At 69.8% G+C, this 18,123-nt stretch overlaps 1 protein-coding gene and 3 non-coding genes across 7 annotated transcripts; all 4 read left to right on the forward strand.

Moving 5' to 3' along the window:
• The first annotated feature begins 115 nt into the window (after positions 1-115).
• On the forward strand, positions 116-17,544 carry EIF4G1 (eukaryotic translation initiation factor 4 gamma 1). 4 transcript variants are annotated; one of them, XM_029061277.2, is made up of 34 exons: positions 116-227; positions 677-733; positions 890-983; positions 1,389-1,475; positions 1,818-1,838; positions 2,618-2,794; positions 2,996-3,095; positions 4,153-4,265; positions 4,840-4,932; positions 5,140-5,206; positions 5,322-6,305; positions 6,514-6,602; positions 6,715-6,931; positions 7,166-7,299; positions 7,387-7,560; positions 7,691-7,876; positions 8,004-8,201; positions 8,417-8,563; positions 8,920-9,156; positions 9,396-9,500; positions 9,682-9,838; positions 9,968-10,065; positions 10,158-10,260; positions 10,377-10,479; positions 11,429-11,637; positions 11,808-11,926; positions 12,035-12,207; positions 12,763-12,888; positions 13,369-13,450; positions 13,631-13,729; positions 13,830-13,964; positions 14,049-14,130; positions 14,284-14,424; positions 17,233-17,544. In XM_029061277.2, the coding sequence occupies exons 3-34, from the start codon at positions 924-926 to the stop codon at positions 17,412-17,414; spliced, it is 4,998 nt and encodes a 1,665-aa protein (XP_028917110.1). In that variant the 5' UTR covers positions 116-227; positions 677-733; positions 890-923; the 3' UTR covers positions 17,415-17,544. The 4 variants fall into 4 exon arrangements, with proteins under 4 accessions (XP_028917110.1, XP_028917122.1, XP_028917128.1 ...); XM_029061289.2 differs by having other exon boundaries at positions 117-227; positions 3,026-3,095; XM_029061295.2 differs by having other exon boundaries at positions 117-227; positions 3,029-3,095.
• Positions 6,365-6,441, forward strand: LOC114816705. Its single transcript, XR_003764515.1, has one exon. It is a non-coding gene; the product is annotated as a small nucleolar RNA SNORD66 (small nucleolar RNA).
• Positions 7,005-7,084, forward strand: LOC114816706. Its single transcript, XR_003764517.1, has one exon. It is a non-coding gene; the product is annotated as a small nucleolar RNA SNORD66 (small nucleolar RNA).
• Positions 9,229-9,305, forward strand: LOC114816703. Its single transcript, XR_003764514.1, has one exon. It is a non-coding gene; the product is annotated as a small nucleolar RNA SNORD66 (small nucleolar RNA).
• Positions 17,545-18,123: the final 579 nt, after the last annotated feature.

Genomic DNA, 18,123 nt, shown 5'->3' on the forward strand with positions numbered 1-18,123 from the left:
GAGGGGGCCCCCCCCCCCGGGCCGGCGGACCGGAAGTCACGTGCCGGGGGCGTGGGGTCCGGGTCGGGAGCGCGCTCCCGGGTCACGTGAGGAGGGCGGCTGCGGCTGCGCCTGCGGGGAAGCGGCGGCGGCGGCGGGACCGGAGCGGTGCGGGAGCCGGAAATGGTCGTGGACGGCGCCTGTGCGGCTGCGTGGGGCTCGGCCGCGCGGACTGAAGGAGACTGAAGGTAACGGCGCCATGTCCGGGCCCGACCCGGCGCGGCCCCCGCCCCTCCCCCCCCCCCCCCCCCCCGGCATCCGCCGCCATCCGGGGCCCCACGTGGGCCCGGGCCCGGAGGGGGGGGAGGGGCGGCCGGCACGCGGCGTCCGCGGCCCCGTCCCCTCCCCCCGGGACCGGCCCGGGCGCCGGGAAGTGACACGTCGAGCGCCGGCGGTCGGAGGAGGAGGAGGAGGAGGAGCGGCGGCGGCGGCGGCGGCGGCGGCCCGGGGCCCCGCGTGTCCGGCCTTTTGCATCTTCCCTCCTTCCCCTTCGCTCCGTCCTGCGGCTCCCCTCTCCTCCCGGGGTGGAATTTCCGGCCCGGCCGGTGCGGGGCCGAGCCGTGCTCGACGTCCCCTCCTCCTCCTCCTCCTCCTCCTCCTCCTCCTCCTCCCGACGCTTCCGTCCCTTCCCCTGCAGGCTGGCGGAGGCCCAGGAGCCGCAGGCCTCACCGTGGACTTGACCTTTCCCGAGGGGGTGAGCGAGAAGGAGGACGCCGAGGCCCGGACGGGGGGAGGACGGAGAGCAGGAGCAGGAGGAGGAGTGTGCGCGGCCGGGCCGGTCCTGGGGGGGGGGCGGGGGGCAGGGCGCACCGGCCCGGGCCCCGCCCGCAGCCCCTCTGTGTCCCCGCAGGTGCCGGGGGGACCCTGATGTGGCAACAAATGAAATGAACAAAGCTCCACAGCCCACAGGCCCCCCGCCCGCCCCGTCCCCCGGACTCCCGCAGGTAACGGAGCCCGGGGGGACGGGCGGGGGGCGGCCGCCCGCTAACGGGGGGACGGGCGGGCCGGGCGGACCCCGAGCGGGATGGGAGCGGGACCGTCGTCGGCGTTGGGGGAGCGCTTACTCTGCGCCGGGCCCCGTACTGAGCGCCGGAGAGGATCCCAGGTGATGAGGTTGCCCCACGTGGGGCGGCCGGCCTCGGTCCCCCTTCTGCAGACGAGGCCCGGGACGGTCCCACGGCCGCCGGGGGCCGGGATTCGAACCCACGACCTCCGCCTCCCGAGCCGGGGCCCTCGCCGACCGAGCCAGGCCGCTCTCGGGGGAGAGAGACGGGGCGGGCCCCCGGGGAGGTCTCCGGGCCCCGTCCTCCCCGGCGGTCCGAGCGGTCCGGTCTCTCCCCTTCCTTCAGCCGGCGTTCCCCCCGGGGCAGGCGGCACCGGTGGTGTTCAACGCGCCGCAAGCGACACCAATGAACACGCCTTCTCAGCCCCGCCAGGTGAGAGGTCGAGGGGGCGGCCGGAGCCCCCCGAACCCGGGGCCCGGGCGGGAGGACGGGAGCCGGCCGGGGGGGGGCCGGCGCTCCGAGGCCGCTCCTTCCCCGGGCGGCGGTGGTAACCGTCTCTCTTTGCTTCCTCTTTCTCTCCCGGCGGCTGCAGCGGACCGACTCCGTCCCCCCCGCTCCCTCCCGGGCGGCGGACGGGGGCGGAGGAGGGGGTGCTCCTTCTCCGTCCCCCGCTCTCCCCCGTCCCTCCGGGCACGCCCTTCCCGGCCCTTCCTTTCCCCTCCCGGGGTCACCGGGGGTAACTCTTGCTTCTTTCCTGTCCCCATGTGCTTTCAGGGAGGATTCAGGTCTCTGCAGGTAACGCTCCCTCCCCGATCGTCGGCTACCCCTCGGCCCGCCTCCCGCCGAGGGTCGGGAAGCGGAGACGGGGTCCCGAGGAGGGCGCTTTCCGCGCCGCCTCTCCGGGGAGGAGGCCCGAGCCGCCCCCCGCCGCCCCCCCGCGCCGCCGCCTCCCCCCCCCCCCCCCAGGGCCGAGGGCCGAGGGGAGAGGAGTGCATGGTGGCGGGGGGTGGTCCCCGAGCGGCCTCTGGCCCGGGGCGGGCCGGAGCGGGTCACGTCGACCGCCACCCCGCCGGGGGGGGGGGGGGCCCGGCGTGGCCGTCACGCGTCTGGCCTCTCTGGAGCCGGGCGTCGTCGGGGTGGTGGCCTAGCGGGCCTGGAGATCCTTTCTGGGAGACGAGGGGAAGGTTACACGTGCCGCCGCCGCCGCCGCCGCTGATGGGGGCGGGGGGTGGGGAGTCGACAGATCTGCGTGGTGGAGAGGCGGGGGCTGTCGAAGAGCGTGGGATCGGGGACGGGGGCGTGTGTGTCGTCGAGCCGGAGGAGCCTCCGGGCCCAAGGGGTGTTTCCTGCGAGCCTCTGCCCCTCTCACCTGCTCCGCGACGCCGTGGCGGCCGGGCCCGAGCCCGTGACGGGGTCGCGCGTGTGTGGGTGTAGACGCGGACGCCGGGATCGGGGCGTCGTCGGGGTGACGGCTTGTGGTCTGCCGCCCATCCCCCCCGTCCCTTCGCGGTGTGCCGACCGGGCCCTCGGGCCTCTCCCCCGACCCCCCCCCCCCCACCCCCCCACCCCTGCAGCACTTCTACCCGAGCCGGGCGCAACCCCCGAGCAGCGCCGCCTCCCGAGTGCCAAGCGCGGCCCCCGCCCGGCCCGGCCCGGCTGCCCACGTCTACCCTGCCGGCTCCCAAGTGATGATGATTCCCTCCCAGCTCTCCTACCCGGCCTCCCAGGGCACCTACTACATCCCCGGACAGGTGAGGCCGGGGTCCCCGCCCCCCCCAGCTCCCGCCCCCTCACCCTCCCTCCCTCCCTCCCTCGGGTCGCCGCCCGGGCCCCGTCCTGCCCTCGGAGAGGCCGACCTGGAAGCGGTGCCCCCCGGCTGGCCACTCACAACCCTCCCCCTCCCCTTTTGTCCCCCCGTCCCCCCCCCCCACCCCCCACCCCGTCCCCCCCAGGGGCGCTCCACTTACGTCGTCCCGACCCAGCAGTACCCCGTGCAGCCGGGAGCCCCCAGCTTCTATACCAGCGCCAGCCCCACCGAGTTCGGCACCTACGGTAAGCGGGCCGGGCTCGGGGCGGCCGAAGGGAGCGAGGGTCCGGGGAGCCGGAGGGCGATGCCCGGGTCTGGGGCCCTTCCCCCTGCGGCCAGGGCCATGTCGGCATTTGGGCCGCGAGGTTACCGCTGGGTGGGAGCCGCTGCTTAATATTTAACAGGTGTGGGGGGTTGGGGGGGGCGGGAGCAGAGAGAGAGAGAGACTATCCGGGAGGCCGGGCCCTCCTCAGCGCGGGACACGGAGGGCGGGAGCGGGAACGGCCAAAGCCCCCCAGGCCCGGGGCCACGTGGCTCGGGGAGGGAGGAGGAGCGGGGACGGCGGCGGCCCGGGCTCCTCGGCGGAAACGGGACTCGGAAGTCCGTAGGCCCGCGGCGCCTCCGGCGACGGGGTGGCGTCTCCCTCCGGCCCTCCCCTTGCCCGAGGAAGGCCGGGCCCCGTCGGTGAGGCCGGGCCCGGCCCCCGCCGCTTCTCCGTCTCCTCCCCTTCCGCGATCCTCCTCTCGCTGGAACTGAGCAGGCCGGGCAGGTCAGGGAGGCCGGCCCGGGTCTGGCCCGGCCAGGATGCAGATAAAGCGGGGTGGGGTGGGCCGGCGGGCCGCCGGGTGCCACGCGGAGGCCCCTCGCCTCCCGACGCTTGCCTGGGCCCGGCTCCGCCCCGGGGATCGTGTGGGTCGGGCCTCGGGGGGACGGGGCGGCGAGGCCCGGGGGGAGACCTCCCTCCCCGTCCGCGGCCCGGGACGCCTCAGCTCCCGCTCCCGGGCCTCGGTGGCTCCGGCAGGCTGGGGGGTCGCGGGGGGCCCGGGGGCGTGAGGCCCGGCGGCGGGGCGGGAGGGTGCCTCCCGGAGACGCGCTCGTGGCAGGAATCCTTGTAAACGCGGCTCAGACTGGTTCCCCAACTTCTGCGGACGCCGCGTTCCCCGGGGGCGGGGGGAGGGGGGCGGCCGGGGGCCGGACCCAACCCTCCCCCTCCGCCCCCCGCCCCCGGGGCAGCGTGGCCCCCCGGGGGCGGGGGCGGCGGCGGGGCCCCGGACGCCGACGGTCTCCCCGCCTCCTTTGCAGCGGGCGCCTACTACCCGGCGCAGGGCGTGCAGCAGTTCCCGGCCGGCGTGGCCCCCACCCCTGTCATGATGAACCAGCCGCCCCAGATGGCTCCCAAGAGGGAGCGCAAGACGGTGAGCTACGCCGCCGGCCCGGCCCGGCCCGGCCCGCGGGGAGCTCGGGGGACCCGGGCCGGGCCGGCCCGGGAGAGGGGGCCGCCTCAGGTTCACGGCGGTGGCGAGGGGGAGCCGCCGGGCCGGAGAACGGGGGACCGGCTGGGACGCCGGCGGCGGCCGGGGGCGGGGGAGACCCGGGACGCGGCGCGGCGGGCCGTCGGGGCGGCCGGGGGTTGGGGGGCCCGGGATCGAGGGTGGGGTGGGGTACCCGATCCGTCTCTTGGGGAACGATCCTCTTCCGCCCCCCTCCCCCCTCCCCCGTGGCCTGGCCTGGCAGCTCCCGCTCAGCCTTCCAGCCCTGGGCGTGGTGCCCGGAACAGGGTGCCGGGGCCGGGGAAGCCGCTGAGTCACCGCGGCTCCGCCCACCGTGGGCCGGGTCCTGCCCCCGCCCCCCCCCTCCCCCCCCCACCGGAGCACGGGCCGCCTGGGCCGGGAGGGGGCTGGGGGCCGGGGCCGGGGCCGGGGGGGGGGGGTCCGCGGCCGGCTCCGGGGAGGCCCCGCTCCCTCGTCACCTCCCGTCGTCTTCCCCCAGATCCGGATTCGAGATCCCAATCAAGGAGGGAAAGATATCACGGAGGAGATCATGTCCGGGGCCCGGACCTCGTCCACCCCCACGCCCCCTCAGGTACAGTCGGGTCTCCGGCCCGGGGGCCCGCTCCGCCGGCTCCCCGGCCCCGTCCGCCGCCCCCCGCGGCTCCCCCTCCCCTGCGGCGGCAGGGGGAGGGAGGAGGAGAACGACCCGAGTGGAATCCGGTCGGTGGGGGCGGGCGGAGAGCGGCAGGTGGGCGGGCGGCTCTCGGGGCGGCAGCGTCTCACTCGCAGCGTCCCGCAGGCGGGTGGAAGCCTGGAGCCGCAGGCCAACGGAGAGGCGACTCACGTAGCCGTCGTGGTCCGGCCAGGTGGGTTGCGGCCGGGGGGGGGGGGGGGTGCCCGCCGGTGGGGGGGGGGCGCGGGAGGGCGGGGTGGGGGTGGCACGGTCTCCGGCCTCACCTCTTTCCCCGCTCCGTGTTGCAGACGACCGGCCGCAGGGCGTCCCGGCGGGAGGCCGGGCGGGAGCCGCTCCGGAGCAGAGCCCCTCGGAGTCCCCCTCGCAGACCCCCCTGCCCTCCCCGGCCCGCTCGCCCCCCTCGGTCATAGAGCAGGGGCCTGAGCCCAGCCCCCCGGCCCTGGCCGGCCCCGGGGACACAGGGACGCCGGGGTCGCCGGGGGTCGCGCCGGTGACTGTGCCGGCCGAGCCGCCCGTCCCCCACGAAGCCAGGGGCCCGGCTTGCCCCTCCGCGCAGCCCCCCGCTCCCCCCGAGCCGGCGGCCGGGGAGGAAGCGTCGGCCCCGAGCCCGCCGCCCGAGCCCGAGCCGCTGCCCCCCGCCGCTCTCCGGGGCCCCGGTTCCCCCCTGCCGCCTCCCGAGCCGGAGGCCGCTCCCGAGCCGAACGGCCTGTCCCCGTCCAAAGAGCCGGAACCGGAGCCCGAGCCGGAGCCGACGACTGCGTCCCCGCCCCCGGCCTGCCCCCCGGAACCCGTTTTGGCCGCCCCCACAGCTCAGCCCGAGGAGCTGCCCAACGGGGCCCCCTCCCCCCCAGCCACGGACCCGAACCCCATCTCGGAGCCCGAGGGGCGGCCCGAGGAGCGGCCCGAGGAACCGTCCGAGGAACCGTCCGAGGAGCGGCCCGAGGAGCGGCCCGAGGAGCGGCCCGAGGAGCGGCCCGAGGAGCGGCCCGAGGAGCGGCCCGAAGAGCTTCCGGCCGCAGCCCTCCCCGCCCCGCCCCCCGAGGCTCCCCTTGCTGCCGTCCCCCCGGCCGCTCCCCCCGCCCGGGGGGAGGCGGAGGAAGAGGAGGAGGAGGAGGAGGAAGAGGAGGAGGAAGAAGAGGAGGAAGAGGAAGGTGGTGGTGAAGAGGAAGGCGGAGAGGCACGGGAAGGGAAAGGAGGGGAATCGTCTGTCCCGGAGAGCGCCCCCGTCCCGGCTCCCCCTACCCAGAATCCTGAAGAAACGGCCACAGCAGGTGAGGCGGGGGAGGGTCGGAGGGTTGGCGGGGCGGCCAGCCACGGTCTCTCTTCTCCTCTTCGCTGATGACTCCCTGTTCGTGCCGTCGTGTCTGGGCCACTGAGGCCTGGTGATGGAGATGAGGATCTGAGGAAGGGGCCGGGTCGGGACCTGCGGGAGAAGGGGGGAGGGCCCGTAGCCACCGCCTCCTCCCGACTCTCTCCCAGTGGCAGTGTCGGTGCCAAAGAGGAAGCGGAGGATAAAGGAGTTGAACAAGAAGGAGGCCGTGGGGGATCTTCTAGATGCCTTCAAGGAGGTGAGGGGCGAGGAAGAGGGTGGCGGGGGAGGCGGAGGGGCGCCGGTCAGGGGAGAGCGGTGCCCGGAGCAGCTCGGGCTGGAAGCCGAGCCCTCTGGCCCCCCGCACACAGGTGAGCGAGGGGGTGTCCGAGGTGGAAAACCAGCCCCCCGCAGGCACCGTCCCCGCCGCGGAGCCCGAGGGTGGCGGCGGCGGCGGCGGCGGCGGCGGCGGCGGAGGAGCCCCCGCCCCGCCCGAGGATGCCGACGAAACCTGGGAGGAGAAAGAGGATAAGATGGACAATGCCGAGAACATCCAGCCCGGAGACCAGAAGTACCAGTACAAAGAGGGTGAGCGCCGGGACCCAAGGGGGCGGGGCGGGGCGGGGCGGGGAGGGAGCGGGCGGCCGCCCGGCCGGGTGCTCTCCGGTGATGACCTCTCGTTTGTGCCACTGTGTCTGGGCCACTGATGATACCCCTTGATGGAGCTGAGGATCTGAGGGGGAGCTCGGCCAGGGGGCCGTGGCCCCGGGAGGCCGGGGTCCGGGGGCCAACCCCGCAGCTCGGTCTCTCGCTCGTCTCCAGAAAACTGGAAGCCCCTCAACCCCGAAGAGAAGAAACGTTACGACCGGGAGTTCCTGCTTGGCTTCCAGTTCATCTTCGCCAGCATGCAGAAGCCCGAGGGCCTGCCGCACATCAGCGACGTCGTGCTGGACAAGGTCGGTGAGGCCAGGAGTCCGGGCCGGGGCGGGCCCGGGGGAGGGGAAGCAGAGCTCGAGCCTTTCGTCCCCTCTCCCTCTGCGCAGGCCAACAAGACCCCCCTGCGGCCTCTGGACCCCACCCGGTTGACGGGCATGAACTGCGGCCCCGACTTCACCCCGTCTTTTGCCAACCTCGGCCGGCCGACCCTCAGTAGCCGCGGCCCTCCGAGGGGCGGGCCGGGCCTGGGGCCGGGCGGGGAGCTGCTGCCCCGCGGGCCGGTGAGTGGACACAGAGGGGCTGCCCGGCGGTGTGGGCTGGGCTGCCGGTGGGGGGGACGGGGCGGCGAAGGCCGACGTGTGAACTGTGGTCCCCTCCCTTCCCCTCCCTCCCTCCCTCCGTCGGATCCAGCCGGCCGGCCTGGGCCCCCGCCGCTCTCAGCAGAGCCTCCGCAAGGAGCCGCGGAAGATCATCGCCACGGTGTCCCTGAGCGAAGACGTCAAACTGAACAAGGCCGAGAAGGCTTGGAAGCCCAGCAGCAAGCGCGGCCCCACGGAGAAGGAGCGGGGCGAGGAGGATGCCGACAGCAAGACCCAGGTACCCGTGGAGCGCGGGGGCCCTGGGGATCCAGATCCCCAACCCGTCCGGCGGGCCGCCGTGGTCCGCGTGGCCCCGTTCTCATTCCCCTCTCTGTCCGGTGTCCGCTTCGTCCCCCGTCTCCCAGGACCTGTTCCGCAGGGTGCGCTCCATCCTGAACAAGTTGACGCCCCAGATGTTCCAGCAGCTGATGCGACAGGTGACGGAGCTGGCCATCGACACCGAAGAGCGGCTCAAGGGGGTCATCGACCTCATCTTCGAGAAGGCCATCTCCGAGCCCAACTTCTCCGTGGCCTATGCCAACATGTGCCGCTGTCTCATGGGGGTGCGTCGGCAGTTCCCCCGTCCTCCTCCTTCCCCGTCCCCCCCCTTCCCGGGGTCCCCGCCGTCTCCCGGACCGGACCCCTCGGACCCGCCCCCCGCCCCGCTAGCTGGCGGTGGTGGCGGCGGCAGTCGGCGCTACCGGCCTTCCCGCTTGCCATCCCCGCCCTCGCCTCGCCGGGTGCTCCCCTCACACCTCTCCCACCCTCCGACTCCTAGCTGAAAGTGCCCACGACGGACAAACCGACCGCGACTGTGAACTTCCGGAAGCTGCTGCTGAACCGGTGTCAGAAGGAGTTTGAGAAGGACAAGGACGATGACGAAGTGTTTGAGAAGAAGCAGAAGGAGATGGACGAGGCCGCCACGGTGAGATCGGGGGCCTGGGCCGATCCTCCGGCCCCAGCCCCGCGAGTCGCGATGGTTGGCCGGGGGGGGGGGTGTTGGCGGGGGCTCGGCGGTTCGATTGGACGAGGCCTCTCCCCCGCTCGGGGTCCCGGGGCCCCCCTTCCGGCCTGCCGGACCGGGGCGAGGCTTCAGCCCGTCCTATTTTGGCCTAACGTTTGTGGGGGGAGACGGGGCCGTCGCGTGTCTGTGACGCAGGCAAGTGGGTAGGCCCAAGGTACGACCCCGCTGGCAGCGCGCTGTCGCCGCTCTCCTCTCCAGCGAGGGGCCCGCGGAGCGTCTTACGACCGGCCTTTTCCTGCCCACTCTGGTCTTCCCAGGCGGAGGAGCAGGGACGGCTCAAGGAGGAGCTGGAGGAGGCCCGGGATATCGCCCGACGGCGATCCCTGGGAAACATCAAGTTCATCGGGGAGCTGTTCAAGCTGAAGATGCTGACGGAGGCCATCATGCACGACTGCGTGGTCAAGCTGCTCAAGAACCACGACGAAGAGTCCCTCGAGTGCCTCTGCCGCCTGCTCACGACCATCGGCAAGGACCTCGACTTCGAGAAGGCCAAGGTACGCGAGACTCGGGGCCTGCGGGGGCCGGGGCCGGGCGGGGACCGTCGTCGGGCGCCGGGCGCCGGCCGTCTCCGCTGACGAATGCTTGTTTGAGCCATCGTGTCTGGGCCACTGACACCCCGTGATGGAACTGAGGATCTGAGGAGAGGCTGGGCCGGGCGGGCGGGCGGCTTTGGGAGCGTCTCGGCGGCGGGGAGCTGGTGTCTCTGATTCTTGTCTTCTCCCCGACTCCGCAGCCCCGCATGGATCAGTACTTCAACCAGATGGAAAAGATCATCAAGGAGAAGAAGACCTCATCCCGGATTCGGTTCATGCTGCAGGATGTGCTGGATCTGCGCAGGGTACAGGCTCCCCGCCGCCCACCCCCCCGCCGGGCTGTGGCCCACCATCCCCCATCTGTCCTCCCCGCCTCGTCCGTCCGTCCCCCGCCCACCCGCTGATCCCTGCCCGCGGAGCCCCCCTCCCGGCCCCCTCTACCTCAGCAGCTGAGGTGTCCCCTCTTCTTCGCGCCCGTCCCTGCAGAGCAGCTGGGTCCCGCGCCGGGGGGACCAGGGCCCCAAAACCATCGACCAGATCCACAAAGAGGCCGAGCTAGAAGAGCACCGAGAGCACATCAAAGTGCAGCAGCTCATGGCCAAGGGTGGCGACAAGCGCCGGGGGCCGCCCGGACCACCTCCAGGTAGTAAATCTGCCGAGGCCGAGGGGAGCCGGCGGGCGGGTGCGTGCGTGCTGGGGGGAGGGCGCGGTGGACCCGCTCGGACCCGCTCCCCCGTCCTCCACCTCGATGGGTCTCCGCGTTCTCCCTCAGGCCGCGGTCTGATCGTGGATGACGGCGGCTGGAACACCGTCCCTATCAGCAAGGGCAGCAGGCCCATCGACACCTCCCGCCTCACCAAGATCACCAAGGTGGGGAGGGTGGGAGGTGGGAACGAAGGGCGGGCTGGGGGGCGGATCGGCCGGGAGCCGGTGGGACGCCTCTCCTCCTCCTCTCCTCTCAGCCTGGCTCCATCGACTCCAACAACCAGCTGTTTGCACCCGGCGGGCGGCTGAGCTGGGGCAAGGGCAGCAGTGGCGGTAGCGGGGCCAAGGCTCCGGAGACGGGTATGGTGCCCCGGAGGGGGAGGCGAGGGGCGGAGGGGAGCCGGGAAGGAGAGGGGCCGTTGGCTGGCCGGCCGGCCGGGCTGACCTCTCTCTCCGTCCTCCTCCCCTCTCCCTAGCGTCCGAGTCCGGCCGCTCGGCCACCAGCACCTTGAACCGCTTTTCGGCCCTTCAGCAGGCGGCACCCGCGGAGAGCGCGGATACCCGGCGAGTGGTACAGAGGTGAGGTTCTGGCTCTCGCCGACCTCTTCGAATTCTCCTTGGCGAGCGTGTCGGCGGGCATTTCTGCTCCCAGTTCCTGTCTTTGAGCCGCCCTGGTCTAGTTAGACACAGGTTTGCCGTTCGTCTCCTCCCCCGCTCCCCTGCCGCACAAGTCGTAGGTGTGTGTGTGGGGGGGGGCCGCTTTGTCATTCCGTACCTCTCGAGCGTCTAGTACGCTGCACCGCACCAAGTAGGTGCTCTGCAAGTCGTAGCGAAGTGTTTACTATCTCCCGAGCACTGGGGTAGATAGAATAAGCGCTTAGTACACTGCTTCGCACACACCGTCCGACTGAGTGAATAGAAGTTATTCGGGTGGAGCGCGGTCCCCGTCCCCCACGAGGTGCACAGTCAGAGTAGGAGGGAGGACGGGTATTGAGTCCCCGTTTTACGGATCCGGAAACCGAGGCCCAAAGAAACGAAGCGTCTCGCCCTAGGTCTCACGGGCGGCCAGCGGTGGGGCCGGGATCCGAACCCGGACCCCGTGACTCCCAAGCCCCTGCTCGTTCCACCGGGCCGCGCTGCTTCTCTGATACTCGATAAAGGCGACGACTCCTGCTGCCTTCTCCTCCCGGACCCCTCCCTCTTCACCCACTGCACCCGGGGCCGGGGGTGGGGGAAGGGAACTATGCTCATGCATCCTCTAGAATAATAATAATGAAAGTCTTTAAGTGCCGAGCCCTGTTCTAAGCGCCGGGATAGATACAAGGTCATCAGGTTGTCCCACGTGGGGCTCACAGTCAATCCCCATTTTATAGATGAGATCACTGAGGCACAGAGAAGTTGTGACTTGCACCCCCTCCCCGTCTACGAACCCGGCGTTCCCGTGGGACCACCTGGGTCGGGGGGGGGGGGGGGGGGCTGTCCGCCTGAGGAGCGGGGGTGCTCAGCGTGTTTCGTGTCTTTCTGCCAGGAGTAGCCTGAGCCGGGAGCGGGGCGAGAAGGCCGGAGAGAGGGGAGAGCGGGGCGGGGAGCGGGGAGACCGGCCGGAGCGAGCCCGGGCCCCCGTCACCAAGCGCAGCTTCAGCAAGGAGCCGGAGGAGCGGAGCCGGGAACGGCCTCTCCCTCCCGACGGGCTGCGCAAGGCGTCTAGTCTGACGGAGGACCGTGGCCGGGACCCTGGTAGGTAGCTGGGGCCGGGGGTGGGGGAAGGCCGGGGTCCCGGGCGGAAGCTGGCGAGGAGCGGGGCGGGGGGGTGGAGCCGTGAGGGGCAGCCCCTGGGCCGGGGAGGGGGGCCGGGGTCGGGGGGACGGCCCAGAGCCTGAGCCTCTCCCGTGGCGTCTCCTCCCCAGCGAAGCAGGAGGCGGCCCTGCCCCCGGCAGCCCCCCAAAAGGCGGCCCTGTCAGAGGAGGAGTTAGAAAAGAAATCCAAGGCCATCATTGAGGAGTTCTTGCATCTCAATGACATGAAGGTGGGTCGAGGGGCCGGCGGCCCAGTCGGCCAGGGAGGGAGGAGGCGGTGGGGCGGGGGGGGGCGGGCGGGCGGGCGGCTGACCGGCTGCCGCCTCCCGACCCCGCAGGAGGCCGTGCAGTGCGTGCAGGAACTGGCCTCGCCCTCCCTGCTGTTCATCTTCGTGCGGAACGGCATCGAGTCGACGCTGGAGCGCAGCACTATCGCCCGCGAGCACATGGGCCAGCTGCTGCACCAGCTGATATCCGCGGGCCACCTCCTCTCCGCCCAGTACTACCAGGGGTGAGACAGACCGACCCCCGCCTCAGCTTAAAGCCCGGCTTCTCCGTCCCAGCCCCCCCTCCCCCCCCCCCGCTTCTGGCACCGTGGATCTCAGGGGTCCAAGCGGAGTGGACCGGGACCGTTCCCGGGTCGGGCAGCCCCCTGCTTCCAGGCTTCGGCGACAGCTCAGCTCGCAAGGGTGGATCGTCTCTGCCCGGACAGCTGTCCGGGAGATAGATCCACGGCGGGTGGGAAAACCCCGTCAGGAGGGCGGGAGCTGACCAGATACTATCAGTTCTCCAACCGGAACCTGAGGCCTCCTTCGGTAACTAGTCGGGCATTGAGGGAATCCTTCCGGCTCAGTTCTGCCTCTTGCCAGAGGGACCCCGTCTTTTTGCGACCCTGGAAAAGGCGGCACCGGTCAGCTCGGCCGCTTGCCGTCGCGTTCTGACCAGAGGGCGGGGAACGCCCCGCCCTGTGCGCCGCCGGTGGCTACCCGAGACCCGGGGTCTGGAGAGGCTGAGCGTAATGGCAGAGACGGTTGGCTGATGGGCAGACGCCCCTCTGTCCCCACAGGCTCCACGAGATCCTGGAGGTGGCGGAAGACATGGAGATCGACATCCCTCACGTGTGGCTCTACCTGGCTGAACTGGTGACCCCCATGCTGCATGAAGGGGGCCTGTCGATGGGGGAGCTGTTCAGGTAATGCCTCCCTCTCCTCTCCGTCCCTGGGGCCTCCTGTCAGAGGCAGAGGCGGGCGGCAGAAACGGTGGGAGGCTGACCCACCTGTAGGCCCGAGGGCGAGAGCTTCGGATGGCCCGGGCCAGAAGGCCCTTTCCTGCTCGGACCCTCTCTGAGGGCGCCCCGGCGTAAGGGGGGGCCGCAGGACCCGAGGACCCGGAAACGTCTTGCCACCTCCCCGCTGGGCCTTGGGAGCTGCTCGGGGAGAGTTGCCGTGGGGCCAACCCCCTGCCGGCCTTCTGGGAACCCTCGTTCCGGGCAGAAAATGTCTACCGCCTCTGCCAAGCGGTCAGCACAGTGTTCTGCACACACAGCCCTCAGTAAATACGACCGCCGGATCAGGGCGGGGCTTGGGGCGGGGCGGCCGAACCCCTCCGAGGCTCCCTCTGAGGGGGCCTGAGGGTGGAGGCGGGCGGGAGCTGAGTCGGTCCGCCTCCGCAGGGAGATCGCCAAGCCGCTGAGGCCTCTGGGCAAGGCCAGCCCCCTGCTGCTGGAGATCCTGCGGCTGCTCTGCAAGGGTGTGGTGAGTGAAGGCGAGGACCGGGGCACCCCCGGACCCGCTTCCTGTCCCGTCCCGGGACGGGGGTCGCGTCGGTCCCCGGGCGCTCGGAGATCGGGGAGGGAGGGGAGCGGGCTTTCAGGGGCTGCGGGGCTGACCGGGGTCCTCGCGGGATCCCGGGCTCATCGGTGCTGCCTCTTCCAGGGTCCCAAAAAGACGGGGTCCCTCTGGCGAGAGGCAGAACTGAGCTGGAAGGAGTTTCTGCCGGAGGACCGGGACGTCAACGCCTTCATCGCCGAGCAGGTGCGTGGCTGGCGGGGCAGGCTTCGTCCGTTTGGGTCCCTGCCTTCCCCGCCCCTCTCCCTCGAGCTCGCTGAGCCCGGACCCCCTCCTCTCCTTCCAGAAATTGGAGTACACGCTCGGGGAGGAACCCGAGGCCCCCAGCCAAACAGAGCTGCCCTCAGAGGAGCTGAGCAAGCAGTTAGAGAAGCTGCTCAAGGAGAATACCAACAACCAGGGCGTCTACGAGTGGATAGAGGTGCGGGGGTCGGGGGGAGGCGAGGGCAGCGGGGGGCCCGGCTCCGGAGGGGCAAGACTCATGCCGGTTCTCCCTCTCTCCCAGACCAACCTGAGCGAGCCGCAGGTGGCGTCCAATACGTTGGTGCGGGCTCTCATGACAGCAGTCTGCTACTCTGCCATTATCTGTAAGGGGGCCAGGGGCCGGGGGGGGGGGTGGGGGGAAACGAAACCCCTGGGAGGGCCAGTCTTGTCTCCCGGCCCCCGAAGTCGGGGATGGGGGGGGTGGTCTCCGGGGCCAGGGGGCTCAGATGGAGCCCACCCCCTCGGCTTCTCCACAGTCGAGTCTCCGCTTCGGGTGGATGTGGCGGTTCTTAAAGCGCGAGCGAAACTGCTTCAGAAGTACCTGAACGACGAACAGAAGGAGCTCCAGGCCTTATACGCCCTCCAAGCCCTCGTAGTCACCCTGGAGCAGCCGGCCAGTAAGCGCGGGCTTGGGGCCGGGGGACCCCGGGGGGAGCTGGAGGAGCCGGGGGGGGGGGGAGCAGCGGGGAGGTACTGCCGAGGCAGCGATGCCAACTGGCTATCGGCCGGCCAGAAATAAGAACCCCCTACCTAAAGCCGTTGATCTGAGGCTCCCCGGAATTCCGAGGGCCTTGTCTCGGAGCAGGCCCGGAACGCGGCCGGCGGGGACCTCGGCCGCGCGCGTGCCCCGACCTGGCCGGCGGCGGCGGCGTCCCGGCTGAACGTAGCCAGCCCTGGTACTTCTCCGTCCCTTAAATGGCTTAAATCCAAGGCTCTGCTAGCCCGAAAGGCTTGGCGCTCTTGGTGGACGGGGAACGTGTCCACCCACTCTGATGTCGTCTGCTCCCAAGAGCTCAAGTACAGTGCTCTGCCCGCACTGAGTGAGTGAATAGCACTGATCGATTTTTAGTAAGATGGTGAACACACCGGGGTGGGATGGGAGGAGGAGAAATCTGGCCAGAAGGCAGCTACCGATAAGGGAATGTGGGTGACGGTGGTATGTGTGAAGCGCTTACTGTGTGCCAAGAGCCATCCTAAAGGCTGGGGTAAATACAAGGTTAGCAAGTTGTCCCATGTGGGGCTCACAGTCTCCATCGCCATTTTACAGATGAGGTGACCGAGGCCCAGAAAACCTAAGTGACTTGCCCAGAGTCACCCGGTCGGCAAGCAGCGGAGCTGGGATTCGAACCCATGACCTCTGACTCCCAAGCCCGGGCTCTTTCCACCGAGCCACGCTGCTTCTCAGTGGGTGGTGGTGGGGGGCTGTTTTCTTCTTTCGACTCGAACCCCTCCCTGAAAGACCACCCCATGATGCCGTGGCACCTTCCCCTCATCGTCCCGTGTCACTCCTCTGACAGCGTGGAACACCCTCTTCTGGAAACACGATCTAACTTGGGCTTCACTGACACGGCCCTCTCCCCATTCTCCGTCTGGATGCGCCTTCTCCGTGTCTTTTCCCGTCTCCCCTCCCTCCGGGGGGTCTCTCCAGGCTCACTTCTGGGTTTCCTTGTATTCTCCAGCTACGCCCACTCCCTGGGAGAGCTCGTTCCTTCCCTTGGCTCTACCTACCATCTCTATGCAGATGAATCCCAAATCCCCATCTCCCTCCCCGAGCTCTCTCCTCTGCAGTCTCGCGTTTCCTCCCGCCTTAAGGACATCCCTTGGATGTCCTGCCGACATCTCCAGTTCAACATGTCCGAAAGAGAACTTCGCCTTCCCACCCCAACCGCCATCCGACTTTCCCCTGGCTGTTGACATGGCTGTGTTTTGCAAGCCCGCAACCTTGGCAGTATCCTTGACTCATCTCTGCCCTTCAACCCACATATTCAGCCAGTCACCAAATCCTGGCAGATCTACCTTCACAACATCTCTCAAATCTCTGCCCCTCCCCTCCCTCCTCCGTCCAAACTGCCATCCACGCACTCGTCCCATCCCATCTCGACTGGGTCATCAGCCTTCTTGCCGACCTCTCTGCCTCCAGCCTTTCCCTTTCTGGTCCCTACTTCACTGCTGCCAGACGTTCTTTCCAAAAAAACCATTCTGCACACATCCTTCTAGCGTGTAATAATAATAACGATGGTATTGGTTAGGCAGTTACTATGTGCTGAGCACCGTTCTAAGTGCTGGGGTAGATAGAAGGGCGTCGGGGCGTCTCGTGGGGTTCACAGTCATTTTGCAGATGAGGTAACTGAGGCACCGAGAGGTTAAGTTAGAGAACCGGCGCGGCTTAGTGGCAAGAGCCGGGTTTGGGAGTCGGGTCGTGGGTTCTAATCCCGGCTCCGCCAGTTGTCCTTTGTGCGACCTGGGGCGAGTCAGTTCACTTTTCTGTGCCTCAGTTACCGCATCTGTAAAAGGGGGGTGAAGACTGTGAGCCCCACGTGGGACAACCTGATTACCTTGTATCTGCCCCAGCGCTTAGAAGAGTGCTCGGCACGTAGTAAGTGCTTACCAGATACCGCCATTATTATTAAGTGACTTGCACAAAGTCACACAGCTGGTAAGTGGTGAAGCCGGAATTAGAACCCACGACCTCCGACTCCCAAGTCCGTGCGCTTTCCACTAAGCCACGCTCCTCTGCTGCTAATGATGGTATTTGTTAAACGCTTACGGTGTGCTGAGCACTGCTCTAAGCACTGGGGCTGATATAAGGTAAGCAGATTGTCCCACGTGGGGCTTCCGGTCTTAATCCCCATTTTATAATAATAATGATGGTATTGAAGTGCTTACTCTGTGCAAAGCACTGTTCTAAGCGCCAGGGAGATACACGGTCATCAGGTTGTCCCACGTGAGGCGCTCAGTCTTCATCCCCATTTTCCAGATGAGGTCACCGAGGCCCGGACGAGTGGCGGGGCCGGGATTAGACCCCCACCACCTGACTCCCAAGCCCGGGCTCTTTCCGCTAAGCCACGACGCTCTTCTAATCACGTTATTCGTTCAGCGCTCACCATGGGCCGAGCACCGTTCTAAGCACCGGCAGTAGCCCTTGTGGGCGGGGAAGGCGTCTTGTTTATTGTAATGTCCTCTCCCAGGGGTTTAGTACAGTGCCGCGCCCCCAGGAAGCGCTCAGTAAATAGGGCGACGAATGAAGGAACGTCTCCCAAACCTCCCGTGGCCGCCCGGGCGTGGCCGACTCTTCCGTGGGCATCGAGGCCCTCCCACCCCGGGGCGCTTCGCGTACTTCGGGTACCTCGGGTACCTCGGCCCGGCGCCCGCTCGATACCCCTGACCGCTGGACCGGCTTTCCCCCCCCCCCGCTTCCCCCGCAGACTTGTTGCGGATGTTCTTCGACACGTTGTACGACGAGGACGTGGTGAAGGAGGAGGCCTTCTACGGCTGGGAGACCAGCAAGGACCCCGCGGAGCAACAAGGCAAGGGGGTCGCCCTCAAGTCCGTCACCGCCTTCTTCACGTGGCTGCGCGAGGCCGAAGAGGAGTCCGACCACAATTGAGGGCCCGGCCGGCCCGCACGGACTGCCGTGGGGGAGGCGGGTGGTCGGGGGGCGGGCGGGGAGGGAGGGGACGGTGGCGCGCGCCTGTAGCGCGGTGTGTCGAGCTAATAAAGCGGTGGCCGACGAGGCAGGATGGCTCCGAGCTGCTGCCTAGGCCCCCCCCTCCCCGGTCGCCGCCCCGCGCCCCCGCTCTCCACCCTTCCTCGGGGCCTAGAGATATATTATATATAAAGTCACCCAATCCGGTGTGCGTGTGTACGTGTGCGTGCGGGGAGGGAGGCCCTCTTCCTTTTTTTAGGGGCGATCACGCCGGACGCCCCGTCGCCCGCCCCGGGGTGGGGGGGTGCCCCTGGAGGAGACGGGCGGGGGGGGGGTCGGGTGCCTGTAATTAATTAAACGCCGATTCGATTAAGCTCGCCCGCCTCTCTGCTTTGTGCCACCCTTCCCCGCCCTGAGGAAGGGGTCGGGGTGGGCAAGGGAGGCCAGTCCCGGCATCCCTCGCGGCCCCCACCCCCCCGCCATCTTGTGGGCATCCCTCCCCTGAGGCCGCCCCCTCCCCCGCCCCGGCGAGGTTGTGTCTGAGTGTGTCTGTGGAGGAGGAGGAGGCGCCATTGGTGCTGGAGGGCTTCAGGAGGAGGAGGCAGGGGGCCCCTCGCCTCAGGCAGGGGGTGACGGGGGGCCCTCGCCTCAGGAGGAGGAGGCGGCCGGG

The sequence above is a fragment of the Ornithorhynchus anatinus genome, chromosome 1 (genome assembly GCF_004115215.2).
Source record: "Ornithorhynchus anatinus isolate Pmale09 chromosome 1, mOrnAna1.pri.v4, whole genome shotgun sequence".
In the NCBI taxonomy this organism is placed as follows: Eukaryota; Metazoa; Chordata; class Mammalia; order Monotremata; family Ornithorhynchidae; genus Ornithorhynchus; species Ornithorhynchus anatinus.